General features: G+C 45.2%; 1 protein-coding gene across 24 annotated transcripts in view; it reads left to right on the top strand.

The window, feature by feature from the left end:
• CFAP92 (cilia and flagella associated protein 92 (putative)) overlaps positions 1–18000 on the top strand; it is a 121005-nt gene that overhangs the window by 48467 nt on the left and 54538 nt on the right. For 22 of the 24 annotated variants that reach the window (XM_055110414.1, XM_055110406.1, XM_055110405.1 and 19 more), the window contains 4 exons: positions 6333–6473; positions 7452–7539; positions 8615–8739; positions 13095–13241. In XM_055110414.1, the coding sequence (XP_054966389.1) occupies positions 6333–6473; positions 7452–7539; positions 8615–8739; positions 13095–13241 (501 nt within the window). Of the gene's footprint in view, positions 1–6332; positions 6474–7451; positions 7540–8614; positions 8740–13094; positions 13549–18000 lie in introns of those variants that run through there. The other 2 variants (XM_055110418.1, XM_055110417.1) reach the window with 1 other exon arrangement.

The following is an 18000-nucleotide window of genomic DNA, read 5'->3' as shown; positions in this document are numbered from 1 at the left end:
CTGAGAGCCCCCCGGCAAACGACTGGTGTAGGTCCAAGAGTCTAAAAGTTGAAGAACTTGGAGGCTGATGTTTGAGGGCAGGAAGCCTCCAGCATGGGAGAAAGATGAAGGCCGGAAGACTCAGGAAGTCAGCTCCTTCCATGTTCTTCTGCCTGCTTTCTTCTAGCCATGCTGGCAGCTGATTAGATGGTGCCCACCCAGCTTGAGGGTGGGTCTGCCTCTCCCAGTCCACTGACTCAAATGTTAATCTCTTTTGGCAACACCCTCACAGATACAAGCAGGATCAATACTTTGCATTCCTTCAATCAAGTTGACACTTAGTATTAACCATCACACTCAGCATTTCTTTTCCCTTTAATCTGCTCGTCTGCTCGATTTCTCAGGACTGGATGAAGACAGCATTCTTTTCAAAGCCCCCCAGTCATATTTAATTACTCCTATGCTCTCAATTCTGGGCACCCCCACCTGGTGCCCAGTGGGTGTCCCCCGCCTGTTGTTCTTGAGAGCTCTCTGCCCAGCTGTCTTTTCCCTCCTGCCCTCTGGCTTTCTCTGCACTCAGGTTTGTTCCCCCTCCTCTCTCCTGCCGGCCTGGCCTCTCTCTGTCTCCCCTTCGGCCCTGGTGCTGCCTTGCTCTGCAGCTGTTCATGGCTGCCCCAGGGCCTTTTAGAGAACCAAGTGGTTCTGGCCTTGAAGGCATTTTACAATCTGTTTCCAAGCCTCCTCCTCACTGCCACTGCCCCTTCACACCACAGCCCACCTCCTGGTCCCTGCAGACGCGTGGCTCTCCCTTGTGGTAAGCCTGCCTCCAGCCAGCTGGGCATTCTTCCATGGCTCTCAGCCTTATCTCTTTCCCCAAAAATGTTATCTATAATTCAACACTGAATCCAATTTCACCTCCTTTTTTCCACTTCTTTCTTGTAGCGTCTTTCATCTCCATTTGTCAATTCACTTCCTCCATTCATTCATTATCCTACCCATTCTTGGTGGCTGCCATGTGCATGCGAGGCCTCTAGGGATAGAAATGAAGGGCATTGAGGAGCTGACACCCTGGCTGGGGACAAGGCACTCTGGGTGCAGTCCTGGCTTTGTTAAGGACCACCTCTCTGACCACAGGAAAGTTACTTCAGTGTCAGATCTTCATCTGTGAGATGGGGAATGTTACTGCCCTCCTTAAAGTGGAATGCTAGGAGCGAGTGGGGCAGCACATGTCACAGGCTCAATGCTCGCATTTGGAGGAGGCTGCTGGCCTGCTGAGGTCTGAGAACCTCAACATGTGTGCCTATCCCAGACATGTGTGCTTATTGTTTTGAGTTTCCTGGAATTTGGAGGCAGCAGCTCCAGGAGAACAGGGGCCTTATCCATTGCTTCATCTTCTTCAGAGGAAGGTGACTGTCACTTATAGGCATACCTTGGTTGATAATGCTTTGCCTTATTGGGCTTCACAGAGATCATGCGTTTTCCAAATTGGAGGTTTGTGGCAACCCTGTGTTGAACAAGTCTATTGATGCCGTTTTTTCAACCTCGTGTGCTCACTTTGTGTCTCTGTCACATTTTGATAATTCTCGGAGTTTTCACACTTATTATATCTGCTTTGGTGATCTGCGATCTGTGATCTTTGAAGTCACTATTGTAAATGTTTGGAGGTGCCACGAACTGCATGTGTGTGAAACGGTGAACTTATAAATGCTGTGTGTGTTCTGACTCCAGAACACAGGGTTCCAGTGATCGGCCATTCTCCTGTCTCTCCCTCTCTTCAGGCCTCCCTATTCCCTGAGATACACAATACCAAAATTAGGTCAATTAATAACCTTACAATGGCCTCTAAAGTGTTCAAGTGAAAGGAGGCCTCGCACATCTCTCCCTTTAAGTCAAAAGCTTGAAATGATTAAGCTTAGTGAGGAAGCCACATCGAAAAGCCTAGATAGGATGAAAGCTAGGCCTCTTGTGCTGAACAGTTAGCCAAGTTGAGGATGTAAGGGAAAAGTTCTAGAAGGAAGTTAAACGTGCTACTCCAGTGAACACAGGAATGATAAGAAAGTGAAACAGCCTTATAGCTGATACAGAGGAAGTTTTAATGGTCTGAATAGAAGATCAAACCAGCCACAATATTAACTGAAGCCTAATCCAGAGCAAAGCCCTAACTTTCTTCAGTTCCATGAAGGCTGAGAGAGGTGAGGACGCTGCAAAAGACAACTTTGAAGCTAGCAGAGATTGGTTTATGAGGTTTAAGGAAAGGAGCCATCTCCGTAACATAAAAGTGTAAGGTGAAACAGCAAGTGCTGATGGAGAAGCTGCAGCAAGTTGTTTAGGAGATCTAGCTAAGATCACTGATGAAGGCAACTACACTAAGCCACAGATTTTCAGAGTAGATGAGACAGCCTTCTACTGGAAGAAGCTGCCATCTAGGACTTTCATAGCTAGAGAGAAGTCAATGCCTGGCTTCAAAGGACAGGCCGACTCTCTTGATAGGGACAGTGCAGCTGGTGACTTAAAGTAGAGGCCAATGCTCATTGACCATTCCCAGAACCCTAGAGCCTATTAAGAATGATGCTAAGTCTGCCTGTGCTCTAGAAATGGAACAACAAAGCCTGGATGACAGCACATCTGTTTATAGCATGGTTTACTGAATATTTAAAGCCAACTGTTGACACCTACCGCTTAGAAAAAGACTCCTTTCTAATATGACTGCTCATTGATAATGCACCTGGTTGCCTGAGGTCTCTGATGGAGGCGTACAAAGAGGTGACTTTGGTTTCAACATCCATGCTACAGCCTATGGATCAACGAGTAATTTTGACTTTCAAATCTTATTATCTAAAAGCCACATTTCATAAGGCCATAGCTTCCATAGATAATGATTCCTTTGATTGATATGGGCCAAGTAAATTGAAAACCTTCTAGAAGTCCGGGTGCGGTGGCTCAAGCCTGTAATCCCAGCACTTTGGGAGGCCGAGGTGGGTGGATCACCTGAGGTCAGGAATTTGAGACCAGTGTGGCCAACATAGTGAAACCCTATCTCCACTAAAAATACAAAAAATATCTGGGTGTGGTGGCAGGCGCCTGTAATCCCAGCTACTTGAGAGGCTGAGGCTAGAGAATTGCTTGAACCTGGGAGGTGGAGGTTGCAGTGAGCCGAAATTGTGCCATTGCACTCCAGCCTGGGTGACAGAGCAAGACTCCATCTCAAAAACAAAACAAGGCCAGGCACGGTGGCTCACTCCTGTAATCTCAGCACTTTGGGAGGCCGAGGGGGGCAGATCACGAGGTCAGGAGATCAAGACGATCCTAACTAACATGGTGAAACCCTGTCTCTACTCAAAATACAAAAAATTAGCCGGGTGTGGTGGTGGGCGCCTGTAGTCCCAGCTCCTCGGGAGGCTGAGGCAGGAGAATGGCGTGAACCTGGGAGGCAGAGCTTGCAATGAGCCGAGATTGCACCACTGCACTCCAGCCTGGGTGACAGAGCGAGACTCCGCCTCGAAAAAAAAAAAAGAGAGAAAAAGCTTCCGGAAAGGATTCCCCATTCTAGATGTCTTTAAAACATCTGTGATTCATGGGAGGAGGTAAAAACATCAACATTAACAGGAGTTTGGAAGAAGTTGATTCCAGCCCTCGTGGCTGACTCTGAAGGGTTCAAGTCTTCAGTGGAGCAAGTCACTGCAGATGTGGTGGAAACAGCAAGAGAACTAGAATTAGAAGTGGAGCCTGAGGATGTGACTGAATTGCTGCAGTCTCATGATCAAATTTGAACAGATGAGGAGTTGCTTCTTAGGGATGAGTAAAGAAAGTGATTTCTTGAGATGAGATGGAATCTACTCCTTGTGAAGAGGCTGTGAACATTGTTGAAATGACAACACGATTTAGAATAGTACACACATTTAGTTGATAAAGAAGTGGCAGGGTTTGAGAGGATTGACTCCAATTTTGAAAGCCGTTCTACTGTGGGCAAAATGCTATGAAACAGCTTCACATGCTACAGAGAAACCGTTCATGAAAGGAAGAGTTGATCAATGCAGGCAAATTCATGGTGAGGTGAACCCAGCCCTCAGCACCCACCATCCTGATCACTGAGCAGCTGTCAACATTGAGGTAAGACCCCCACAGCAGAAAGATGATTACCCACAGGCTCAGATGAGTGTTAGCTTTTTTTTTTTTTTTTTGAGACAGGGTCTTGCTCTGTCCCCCAGGCAGCAGTGCAGTGGTGTGATCATGGCTCACTGTAGCCTTGACCTAGAATCAAGCAGCCCTCCCACCTCAGCCTCCCGAGTAGCTGGAATTACAGGTGCATGCCACCATACCCAGCTATTTTTCTTTTTGTAGAAACAAGGTTTCACCATGTTGCCTAGGCTTGTCTTGAACTCCTGGCCTCAAGCGATCCTCTTATCTCAGTCTCCCACAGTGCTGGTATTACAGGCATGAGCCACTGTGCCCAGCCGGTAATATATTTTAGCAACGAAGTATTTTTTTCTCTCTCTTTTTCTTCCTTTCTCTCTTCCCTCGCTCCTTTTCTTCCTTTCTTCCTTCCCTCCTTTCTTTCTTTTTCTCTTTTTTCTTTTATATATATATATATTTTATTATACTTTAAGTTTTAGGGTACATGTGCACAACATGCAGGTTTGTTACATATGTGTACATGTGCCATGTTGGTGTGCTGCCCCCATTAACTCGTCATTTACATTAGGTATATCTCCTAATGCTATCCGTCCCCCTTCCCCCCACCCCACAACAGGCCCCGGTGTGTGATGTTCCCCTTCTTGGGTCCAAGTGTTCTCACTTTTCAATTCCCACCTATGAGTGAGAACATGCGGTGTTTGGTTTTTTTGTCCTTCCGATAGTTTGCTGAGAATGATGGTTTCCAGCTTCATCCATGTCCCTACAAAGGACATGAACTCATCATTTTTTATGGCTGCATAGTATCCATGGTGTATATGTGCCACATTTTCTTAATCCAGCCTATCATTGTTGGACATTTGGGTTGGTTTCAAGTCTTTGCTATTGTGAATAGTGCCTCAATAAACATACAAGTGCATGTGTCTTTATAGCAGCATGATTTATAATCCTTTGGGTATATACCCAGTAATGGGATGGCTGGGTCAAATGGTATTTCTAGTTCTAGATCCCTGAGGAATCTCCACACTGTCTTCCACAGTGGTTGAACTAGTTTACAGTCCCACCAACAGTGTAAAAGTGTTCCTATTTCTCCACATCCTCTCCCACACCTGTTGTTTCCTGACTTTTTAATGATCGCCATTCTAACTGGTGTGAGATGGTATCTCATTGTGATTTTGATTTGCATTCTCTGATGGCCGGTGATGATGAGCATTTTTCATGTGTCTGTTGGCTGCATAAATGTCTTCTTTTGAGCAGTGTCTGTTCATATCCTTTGCCCACTTGTTGATGGGGTTGTTTTTTTCTTGTAAATTTGTTTGAGTTCTTTGTAGATTCTGGATATTAGCCCTTTATCAGATGAGTAGGTTGCAAAAATTTTCTCCCATTCTGTTGCCTGTTCACTCTGATGGTAGTTTCTTTTGCTGTACAGAAACTCTTTAGTTTAATTAGATCCCATTTGTCAATTTTGGCTCTTGTTGCCATTGCTTTTGGTGTTTTAGACATGAAGTCCTTGCCCCTGCCTATGTCCTGAGCGATATTGCCTAAGTTTTCTTCTAGGGTTTTTATGGTTTTAGGTGTAACATTTAAGTCTTCAATCCATCTTGAATTAATTTTTGTATAAGGTGTAAGGAAGGGATCCAGTTTCAGCTTTCTACATATGGCTAGCCAGTTTTCCCAGCACCATTTGTTGAATAGGGAATCCTTTCCCCATTTCTTGTTTTTGTCAGGTTTGTCAAAGATCAGATAGTTGTAGATGTGTGGTATTATTTCTGAGGGCTCTGTTCTGTTCCATTGGTCTATTTCTCTGTTTTGGTACCGGTACGAGTCTCTATCTCTTAGCCAGGCTGGACTGCAGTGGTGCAGTCACAGCTCCCTGCAGCTTCAAACTCCTGGGCTTAGGCAGTCCTCCCAATTCAGCCTCTCAAAGTGCTGGGATTACAGACATGAGCCACCGTATCTGGCCCCAATAAGGTATTTTTTAAACTTAGGTATGTACATTTTTTTTTTTAGATATAATGCTTTTGCACACTTAATAGACTACAGTATGATATAAACAATTTATATGCACTGGGAAGATAATGTATGACTCACTTTATTGTGATATTTACTTTAGTGTAGTCTGAAACCGAATGCCCAGTGTCTCCAAGAAATGCCCATAGTAGTTATTCAATAAATATTTTGGATTGATTGAGTCAATGATCCTTTCTTCTCCTGCATTCTAGAAGTGAGACATTTGGTTTTAAATCAGAGAAAATTATCTGAACAGGGCATTGAGAATACCAACATTGTCAGAGAAGAGTCGAACCAGGAACATCCGCCAGGAAAACAAGAAAAAACAGAAAAACACCCAAAGTCTTTGCAAGGTGAGCGGAGAAGGCCTCTGTGGACAAGCTGAGTGCAAGGCGATGGCAGGGAAAGCGGTTGTGTGGTGTGCTGGAGCAATGCATCTGCATGGGCGTCCCTCCTGTGTATTGGCAGCAGAGGCAGGCGGGGCTCACCCTGCCACACGGCTGTATTGCTCTTGCTGCATGGCTTACTTTTTGTTACTGATTCTGAGTTCTGCTCTCGTCCCCCAGGCTGGAATGCAATGGCACGATCTTGGCTCACTGCAACCTCTGCCTCCTGGGTTCAAGTGATTCTCCTGCCTCAGCCTCCTGAGTAGCTGGGATTACAGGTGCCCACCACCACACCCAGCTAATTTTTGTATTTTTAGTAGAGACGGGGTTTCACCATGTTGGCCAGGCTGGTCTTGAACTCCTGACCTCAAGTGATCCACCCACCTCAGCCCCCAAAGTGCTGAGATTATAGGTGTGAGCCACTGCACCTTGTCCGAAAAACTTTTCTGACTGTGGAAGTTGTATATGTGGTTTTTAGAAAATTCAGTGAATAGATAAAAGTATAAAACAAACAGGGAAAACAATTTCATCACGAGGAGCAATCTATGTAACATTGTAGTGTGGTGGCTATGTAGTATTTCATCTGCTGGGCAGACTATAATTTGCTAACCATTCCCTATGGTTGGGAACTTAGGACTGTTTTCATTATTCTCTAATGTAAACAGGACTGAAATGGACAATTTAATAGATAATAGACTTTCTTCTTTTTCTCTGTGGGCTGTTATGTAAGGAACTGGAGGTCTCCTCTTGACTACATTTATCCAAATAATCAAATATTAGTCTGTATGTTTATTCATTCACTCAGTTATTAACAATATCCCAGGCCTTACCACATCCCAGGCCTTCTGCATAGAGACTGACATTACAGAAATGGGTCAGGGGCCCTCATTTCTTAGTGAACTAGCACGTAACAAAAAGCTTGGAAATATTTGCTACTGTTTTCAGGTTCTCACCAAGCAGAGCCCGAAACTTCTTCCAAGAACAGTGAGGAATATGAGAAGTCCCTCAAAATGGACGATTCTTCCACGATTCAGTAAGGATTGAACGATATTTTGGGTGGTGGGAGTGGAGCCCCTCTTGTACTAGCCCTACTATGAGTTGTGGTAGGTTTTTTAGTAAATCCAGTTAAACTGGAGCTCATGCAATCCAGGCTAACTTAAGCTAACAGGGAAGGGGTAGCTTGTGTTTATGAGTACATGTTGCACATCAAGCTTTCTGCATGCATTATTTTATCTCATTTGATCCTCATAATGATAACTTTGTGAGGTGGTATGACTATCTCCGTTTCCTAAAAAGGTGACTGAGTAATTAAATGGTTTACACAAAGTGATAAACCAGAATTCCTGGTTAAGCCAGGTTTCCAACCCACACCTTCAGACTCCTGAGTCTCCAGCCATCCTGCATGAGGTCAGTTGCTCTTAGGGTCTCTGGTAGCCCAAGAAGGGTCTGGAGAAGGAGACTCCTTGGATGCTATGGGGACAAGGGAGAGAATGGAAGCTCAGCTGGTGGTTTTGGGAAATGGAATGAGAAGAACCGAGAGAACATGTCTTTAAGCAATTTTGATTTTTAAAAATTGTTTTTGTATTGAATATATAGATTAATTTGGGAAGAATTGACATTTTTACATTGTTAAGGTGTCTCATCCATGATCATGGTATATATCCTTTCACTCAGTTCAGACCCCCCTTATGTCCTTTAATAGAGTTCATTTGTTCTGCCTATAAATGTTGTGGATAATTCCTATAAGTGAATTCTTAGATGTTTTATAGTTTGGGTTATTTTTATTAAAATATATTATTTTCCATTATATTTTTGAGTTTGTTAGTACCTTGAATGCAGACCAAGTGTGTCAGCATTAGTGGGGATTTGGTAGAAATGGAGAATTTCAGGCCTGCCCCTGGTTTACTGAACCAGAGTCTACATTTTATTTGACAAAATCCCTAGGTAACTCACAGGCACATTGAAAACTGAGAAGCACTGGGTTAGAGGAATGCACTATAAGGTTTTTAAAAAATCTGCTCTCATTTAGTCCATCAGTAAATAGATTCTCAGATCTGGCCCCTGATTTTTTTCACCTTCATTAATTTTTCTCTTTGTGAATTTTCTAGATGGAATGTTTCAAGAACACCAACCATTTCTTTGGCAGGAGCAAGCATGATGGAGATCAAGGAATTAATTGAGAGTGAATCACTTAGCAGCTTAACAAACATATTAGACAGACAAAGGTCTCAAAGTAAGTTAGGATAGGATTTGGGAATTTTATAATATAACTAGACTTGGAATAATTATGAAATATTTTAAATTCAGGATACTTCAATGAGATTCTTGCATATTTGACAAAATGTTTCTCAAAAGTAAGAGTACTGTATACATTTTCAACTTATGCATCCCATCCTTACCGTCTATCCATCCATCCACCCATCCCCATCCATCCATTCATCCATCTGTCCATCCCCATCTATCCATCCATCTCTATTCATCCATCCATTCATTCATACATCCCCATCCGTTCATCTGTCCACCCACCCATTCCATTTATTCATCCATCCATCCATCCATCCATCCATCCATCCATCCATCCCTATCCATCCATCTCCATCCATCCATCCATTTGTTCCATTTCTTCTCATGTCATTCACTCACCCTCATCCATTCCATTCCATCAATATTTTTGACCCATGGTGTTGTGCATATGGGGAACATGAAAATCTCTAATATCTAATGGAGACTTTCAAATAAAGAATTACAATTCTTTGTGATAGATGTTGTGGTATGGGTAGGTATGTGGTATGTTGGGGAGGCATAAAAGAATCATGTTTATGGAAAGACTCTCCTTGAAAGATAAATTATTTACTCTTTTTCTTTTATTTTCTTTTCTTTTTTTTTTTTTTTGAGATGGAGTCTCACTCTGTCACCCAGGCTGGAGTGCAGTTGTGCAGTCTCGGCTCACTGCAAGCTCTGTCTCCCGGGTTCACGCCATTCTCCTGCCTCAGCCTCCCGAATAGCTGGGACTACAGGCGCCTGCCACCACGCCTGGCTAATTTTTTGTATTTTTATTAGAGACGGGGTTTCACCATGTTAGCCAGGATCGTCTCGATCTCCTGACCTCGTGATCTGCCCGCCTCGGCCTCCCAAAGTGCTGGATTACAGGCGTGAGCCACCACGCCTGGCCTTCTCTTCTTTTTTTTTCTGAGAGGGAGCCTCACTCTATTGCCCAGGCTGGAGTGCAATGGCGCAATCTTGGCTCACTGCAACCTCTGCCTCTTGGGTTCAAACAATTCTGCTGCCTCAGCCTCCTGAGTAGCTGGGATTACAGGCGTCCACCACCACACCCAGCTAATTTTTGTATTTTTAGTAGAGACGGGGTTTCACCATGTTGGTCAGGCTGGTCTTGAACTCCTGATCTCAAATGATCTGCCTGCCTCAGCCTCCCAAAGTGCTGGGATTACAAGCGTGAGCCACTGTGCCCGGCCTAGTGTTTACTCTTATGGTGGAATGAAGAACACAGCATCCTGTGTTATGGGATCCGTTCATGCAGAAGCATGTAATCTTATTCACATACTGTCAAGAGAGCAGAACCCTCAGAAGCCACTAAATCAACTTCCTCATTCTCAGCTTAGATCCCCTCACCAGTTTCTCATTAAGAAGTTGTGTTTCCAGTGTGAGGTGGGAAAATCTAGAGCCAGTGGGTATACTGCTGCCTCCTGGGATGGGCCATTTCACGTCCTTTTAGCTATAATTGCTACAGATCATTTCCTCATCTCTCTATCAGTTAATCTGTTGTTTCCTGACACTGGCCTGGTTCTAGTGCAACAGTCTATGGCTGCAGAGGGAAGTGACTGCTTGAGCCAGGCTCTCTGCTGGGTGCTGGAGACACAGTTGAAGAAAACTCATTCCTATTCCTACAGTCCACAAAGACTAAGTCACACTTTCACATGTGAATGCCTCTCAACTCCTGACTTTTGTCTTTTCCGGATTAAAAGTGTCACTCTTTTTAAAAATGTGCTTTAAGCATTTAATGAGATTTTTAAACTGTTCTTTTTATTTTGAAATAAAGATAGGAAAGTTCACATGAAAATGCAACAACTACATATTCACAATTTAGATGTTAGCATTTTGCCATGTGTTATGGGTGGACCGTCCTGCATGCACACAGTCCCCGTGCCGGGGATCTGAGTTGTCTCCAATTTCTTGCTCTCCAGCACTGCCATGGTGAGCATCTGGGCACACATGTAAGTCCACGGCATTGGCCCAGTGGGACCCCTGGGGCACAGGCTGTGAGCCTCGACCCCATTGCTAGATGCTAGTGGTTTACTCTCCAGGCAGCATCTCTCTCTCTCTCTTTTTTTTTTTTTTTCTTGAGACAGAATTCTGCTCTTATTGCCTAGGCTGGAGTACAATGGCGCGATCTCGGCTCACCACAACCTCCATCTCCCGGGTTCAAGCAATTCTCCTACCTCAGCCTCCCGAGTAGCTGGGGTTACAGGCATGTGCTACCATGCCTGGCTAGTTTTGTATTTTTAGTAGAGACAGAGTTTCTCCATGTTGGCCAGGCTGGTCTTGAACTCCCGACCTCAGGTGATCCGCTTGCCTCGGCCTCCCAAAGTGCTGGGATTACAGGCGTGAGCCACCGGGCCCGGCCTCAGGCGGCATCTCTTTCCCCCCTGCTTGCAGTCCTGAGGATTGCTGTTCTCCCCGGTCTGCACGGGCATGGTTTAGTTCCTGACTCCTGGTGAGGCTGAGCAGCATTGCATAGGCTTATTTGGTCACACTCTTCTGTGATTTTCCTATTCATATCTTTGCTTATTTTTCTGTTAGTTTAAAAAAAATTGTCTTACTGATCTGCCAGCTTTGTGTTTACATCTGGATAATTGTACATTGCCAGTTATATGCATGGTAATCCTCACAGACAGGGGTATGTAACTTATCGTTTGACTTGATTTATGGTATCTTGTTTTGTACACCAATTATTTAACTATTCCTCTCTAGTTTATACTTTCACGAATGTTTAAGAAATCCTTCCTCAGCTGGGTATGCTGGTGCACGCCTGTAGTCCAAGCTACTTGCAAGACTGAGGGGATGATCACTTGAGCCCAGAGTTCATAGCCAGCTTTGGCAACATAGTGAAACATCATCTCTCTATCTTTTTTTTTTTTTTTTTTTCAAGGACTGAGTTTCGCTCTTGTAGCCCAGGCTGGAGTACAATGGCGCGATCTGGGCTCACTGCTACCTCTGCCTCCCAGGTTCAAGTGATTCTCCTGCCTCAGCCTCCCAAGTAGCTGGGATTACAGATGCCCGCCACCACACCTGGCTAATTTTTTATTTTTAGTAAAGATGGGGTTTCACCATGTTGGCCAGGCTAGTATCAAAATCCTGACCTCAGGTGATCCACTTGCCTCAGCCTCCCAAAGTGCCAGGTTTACAGGAGTGAGTTACCACACTCGGGCGAAACATCATCTCTTAAAAAAAAGAAAAAAGAGGCCAGGTGCGGTGGCTTACACCTGTAATCCTAGCACTTTGGGAGGCCAAGGCAGATGGATCACCTGAGGTCAGGAGTTCGAGACCAGCCTGGCCAACATGGTGAAACCTCAACTCTATTAAAAATACAAAAATTAGCTGGGCGTGGTAGCACGCGCCTGTGGTCCCAGCTACTCAGGAGTCTAAGGCAGGAGAATCACTTGAACCCAGGAGGCAGAGGTTGCAATGAGCCTCGATCGTGCCATTGCACTCCAGCCTGGGCAACAGAGTGAAACTCCGTCTCAAAAAAAAAAAAAGAAAGAAATCCTTCATCCAGATGTCAGTATAGTCTCCTAGATATTCTTCTGATGATTTTAAAGTTTTTGTTTTATACTTTTAGTCTGGAATTCATTTTGTATATGCCGTGAAGTAATTCAATAACTTAATTTGCTCCCATACGGATAGTCAATATAACTTACCCACTGATTTGAAATGCCACTTCTGGCATCTGTTAGGTTCCCCTATGTGTTTGGGTCTGTTCCTGGGCTTTCTCGTCTGTCCCATTGGTCTTGTCTTGATGACCGTAGATTTACATGTGTTCTCATCTCCTTTTCCTTCTGGTCTGAGCTTGGCACTGAGCTGAGTGTTTTATGTAGCGTTGCTAATTTCCTCTTCTCAGTGTCCTAGAAGGCAGGTGCTGTTGCCCTCATATAACAGGTGAGGTTACTGAGGCTCAGACTGTGGGCTTTTGTTTGTTTAAGAGCAGGGTCTCTTAAAAAAGCCCACCGTCCACCCTGCGCTGAGATTAAGAGCTGACTGGAAGAGAGCCTTGAGTGTGTTATGGCATCATTGTCATGATGACCTTAGTCCTCTTCTGTCTGTGTTCTCAGTTAGCAGAGGCGGGGAATGAGAGGCCCTCACCCTATTACTACATATAACTGGCAACGGGCCTGCCATCTATATTTAGCCACCACTTCTGGTTGCTGGGAAGAGGCAGTCACACAAAGAATAACCCCTGCCTTCTAGGAGCTTCCGGAACCTTCCTGAATCTCTGTAGCATGTTCAGGTCCACATATGGCAGCTCAGATACAGTCTCCTCTTAATGCTCATCTCCTTTGTTTGATTTCACAGTTAAAGGGAAAGATTCAGAGGGAAGAAGGAAAATCCAGAGGAGACATAAGAAGCCCCTGGCAGAAGAAGAGGCAGACCCCACGCTGACAGGCCCCAGGAAGCAGAGCGCTTTCTCCATCCAGCTGGCCGTCATGCCGCTCCTTGCCGGTACCCACTGCTTGCCCTGTTCCCAGCAGCTCCTGCTTGTCTTGTGGCCAGAACGGCCATAAGCGGATGCTCCTAATGACAACCCTGCTGCGTGCCACCTCATTTCATCCTCACAGCCACCTCAGGAAACTCAGGGGAATTGGCTTCATAGTACAGGGGGAAACAAAGGCCCAGAGAGGGTAGCTACCTTGCCTGAGATCACACAGCTAGGAAATGTGAAGCCTGGACTTGAACCCAGCTCTGTTTGATTCCAAAATCCAAGGAAGCCTATGGGAATATTAAATGTCATCATTGTGTTTGTTAAGAAGATGCTGCTTTTAATAAATGCTTTCCTACAGATTTTTACAAAAACATCTAGTAAAGGGAATGAGGAAAGGGAACCCTTTTTGACTGAGCCCCTCTGGGTGCAGGCACTTCCCGTGTGACACATCACTTACTTCTCAGACCAAATTCTGACCCACTCAGCCAACCTGTGGTGTGGTGGTGGCTGTGGTGGTTATCATAGTTACCATTTTTTTCAGTGAGGAAAAGAACTCAAAGAGGTTAAGTAACTTTCCTAATCCCACACAGCTCAGTGGCCAAACAGGGATTTAATTATTTTGCTTTATAAGATCTACCACAATTTATGAACTGGACTTTATACATATTGGTAAATCATAACTAAATATTATATCAATATGTTTTGATGATTGAAAGCTCAGCATATATTGTGGTAAAATTATGTTGCTTTGTTCCAAAAAAGAGTAATATGGGGTGAACTCCCCCCTTTTTTTTTCTTTTTAGAGAAAATTCAGACTTTGTTCGTTTTTTTTGCCATCACGTGTCTTGTGCGCCCTCTCCTGGCTACTCTGCAGAAGCGCGTGCGTTGGTCTTTTCTGAGCTGGAACCAGCATTCATAGAGAAGGGGGCAAAAACCCCGTAAGTCAGAGCCTCCAGTTCAGTTCCACAGGTGCCAGTCATCATCCTCCTCTCGCGCTCTTGGGTTGGTGTCAATTCAGTTTGAGAAAGTGCTATTAACTTTTCAGTTTGCACTTTTTTTTTTTTTTGAGATAGGGTCTTGCTCTCTCACCCAGGCTGGAGTGTAAGTGACATGATCATAGCTCACTCCAGCCTGAAGCAAGCCTCCCGCCTCTGCCGCCCGCATAGCTAAGACTACAGGTGCACACCACCACACCTGGCTATTTTTTTTATTTTTTTTATTTTCTGTAGAGACAAGGTCTTGCTATGTTGCCCAGGCTGGTCTCAAACTCCTGGTCACAAGTAATCCTCCTGCTTCAGCCTCTCAGAGTTCTAGAATTACAGGCATGAGCTGCCGCATTTGGCAGTTTGCAGTTTTAAATGACTTTTTGAAAATGATACTTCACCTACAGCTTGTCCTTCCTGATCACCTTCACTTTCTCGTAGCATCAGAACCTCTTGAGAGGCAACAGTGACAGAGAGTAAACTTTCAGAGGGTCTTACCCCACCCCACGCTCCAGCCTGACCCTCCAGCATACCTATTGCACACAGTAGCTTTGAGCGAACGCCTTTGCTAGCTGCTTCCTTCGTCCTACAGTCCCAAGGAGGAACCCATGATCCTCCTGGGGGAGCGCACCATGGGACCTGCCCCGCTTTGGATTTTACTGTGAGAGGAAAAAGTTCAACCATTTTGGCCTGCCTGGCATGACTATTTCCAGCAGAATGAAGCCAGGACGTGGTCCCCTCTCTCTCTCTTTTTTTTTTTTCGAGATGGAGTCTTGCTCTGTCGCCCAGGCTGGAGTGCAGTGGCGCGATCTCGGCTCACTACAGCCTCTGCCCCCCCAGGTTTAAGCAATTCTCCTGCCTCAACCTCTAGAGTAGCTGGGATTACAGGCGCATGCCACCATGCCAGGCTAATTTTTGTATTTTTTGTAGAGATGGGGGTTTCACAATTTTGGCCAGGCTGGTCTTGAACTCCTGACCTCGTGATTATCTTACATGTCCGTGTGAAGAGACCAAACAGGCTTTGTGTAAGTAACAAGGCTGTTTATTTCACCTGGGTGCAGGCAGGCTGAGTCTGAAAAGAGAGTCAGCAAAGGGTGGTGGGATTATCATTAGTTCTTACAGGTTTTGGGATAGGCAGTGGAGTTAACAGCAATGTTTTGGGGGCAGGGGGTGGATCTCACAAAGTACATTCTCAAGGGTGGGAAGAATTACAAAAAAACCTTCTTAAGGGTGGGGGAGATTATAAAGAACCTTCTTAAGGGTGGGGGAGATTACAAAGTACATTGATCGTTAGGGTGGGGCAGAAACAAATCACAATGGTGGAATGTCATCAGTTAAGGCTATTTTCACTTCTTTTGTGGATCTTCAGTTGCTTCAGGCCATCTGGATGTATACATGCAGGTCACTGGGGATATGATGGCTTAGCTTGGGCTCAGAGGCCTGACAGTGATCCACCTGCCTCAGCCTCCCAAAGTGCTGGGATTACAGGCGTGAGCTACTGCACTGGACCTAGCCTCCCCTCTCTTTAACCTGCCCCGTCATGTACAATGCTGTACAATGCAGGGGTTCATATGTAAGAGCTTTGGTGACAAAAACACTTTGATCATGGCTCAGCCACTTACCAGCAAGTTACCTACTTTCTCTGAGTCTCACTTTCCTCCTCTGTGAAATGGGGGTGATTACTCCTACCTCAGAGCGTTGTTTTAAGGATCACAGGAGCTGACGTGTGTAAACTGCTTAGCACAGTGGGACCCAGGCGGTGCAGGTGTGGAGGCAGCAGCTGTCCTGAGGCCATGTGTGTGGGCCGCTCCATTATACCCATGACATAGCCTATGGTCATCGACAGAGAACGGGTCAGCTCAGCAGGCCAGTTGTATGTCTGGTTTTGCCAGAAACTAATAGCATAAGATTATTTATTGTAAGCCCAGCATAATTATTTTTGGTAATCATCTTCAATTTCAAATTAGGCCATAGATCATGTATGTATACCTTATTAGTAAATATTGGTTGGCTAGTAACCCAGTAAGATTCTAGAAAGATTCTGTGTCTGGGAATGAGCTCTTATTTTAAAAGGATAGTATTGCATAGCGGAGGGGCCCCACTTAGCCCAACAGAACTGGTTTGGATGCTGGTTCTACAACGTATTTTCTAAGAGACCTTGGATGATTGCGTCAGAACTCTGGGCCTCATTTCCCCCATCTGTAATGTGGAGATGACAGCAACCACACAAGGTTAAGGATGAAATGACATTAGCGCATGTTTGGGACTGGCTGTTGGAGGAGCACAAACATTCCCTTACACCATTCCACTCTTAACCAGGGCTCTTAACTCAGGGGGCTTGTGTCTGCTGGGGACATTTGGCTGTGTGTGGAGGCATTTTGGTTGGCACGACTGAGAGTGGGGTGCCACTGGCATCTAGTAAGATACTGTTAAACATGCCATAATGCACAGGACTGTCCCCTGAGCAAAGAATGGTCTGCCCCAACTGTCAGCAGTGTGGAGGCTGTGAGCCCGCAGCCTGGAATTCTGTTCTGGTGTATGTCTCCCTGACTCTGATGATTTGAGCACTTTTTTTTATTTTTATTTTTGCAATTGGGATTCCTTCTACCTTGAGTAGTCTTTTTTTTTTTTTTTTTGAGACGGAGTTTTGCTCTTGTTGCCCAGGTTGGAGTACAATGGCGCGATCTCAGCTCACCGCAACCTCCGCCTCCCGGGTTCAAGCGATTCTCCTGCATTAGCCTTCCTGAGTAGTTGGGAATACAGGCATGCGCTACCACGTCCGGCTGATTTTGTATTTTTGGTAGAGACGAGGTTTCTCCATTTTGGTCAGGCTGGTCTCAAACTCCCGACTTCAGGTGATCCGCCTGCCTCGGCCTGCCAAACTGCTGGGATTATAGGCATGAGCCACCGTACCCGGCCTACCCTTGGGTAGTCTTTTATGTGAAAAGGCTCACAAAATTATAGAACACAGGCGTAATGGGTGACAGCTTTTATGAATCAGCTTTGTTAAAGAGGATCCTGCGGGAGCGTGAGGGCTACCCCCAGGAGCTGTGCACGCCTCTGTTCACAGCCTGTGCAGATGGCTGTGCACACCTGGCCCGGGACTTGTTTTAGAAGTGCCTACTCTTTCTGAATGTGAGCGACTTGGCTTTTACATGCCCTAGAAATACATTTACAGGCATGTTGAAAGGAATAGACTGATCTTTTTGAGCACCATCTCATATATCATCTTTCTTAATCCTTTAAACCCAAGGAAGGTGGTATCTATCCCCATTTCGAAGATGAAATTGAGCCTTGGAGACTCTAGCTTATCACATGACAAAGAGTCAGATCTGGGATTCAAACCCAGGTCAATCCTGCCTCCAAAACTTGAGGTGTTTTTTTTTGTTTATTTGTTTTGTTTTTTCCTTACCTAGTATATCTCTGACTGGTGAAATACATGGATCCCTTTTATAGAAAAAGCATTCTGGGCTGGGTGTGGTGGCTCACGCCTGTAATCCCTACACTTTGGGAGGCCGAGGCGGGTGGATCACGAAGTCAGGAGATCGAGAACAGCCTGGCTAACACGGTGAAACCCCGTCTTTACTAACAATACAAAAAATTAGCCAGGCATGTTGTCGGGCACCTGTAGTCCCAGCTACTTGGGAGGCTGAGGCAGGAGAATGGCGTGAACCCAGGAGGCGTAGCTAGCAGTGAGCCAAGACCGCGCCACTGTACTCCAGCCTGGGCAGCAGAGCAAGACTGTCTCAAAAAAAAAAAAAAAAAGAAAAAGCATTCTGACAGCTCTGACAGCTAC

Source organism: Pan paniscus, chromosome 2, assembly GCF_029289425.2.
Source record: "Pan paniscus chromosome 2, NHGRI_mPanPan1-v2.0_pri, whole genome shotgun sequence".
NCBI lineage: Eukaryota > Metazoa > Chordata > Mammalia > Primates > Hominidae > Pan > Pan paniscus.
Note: the sequence above shows the minus strand (reverse complement) of the source record. Positions and strands in the feature narration are given on the sequence as shown.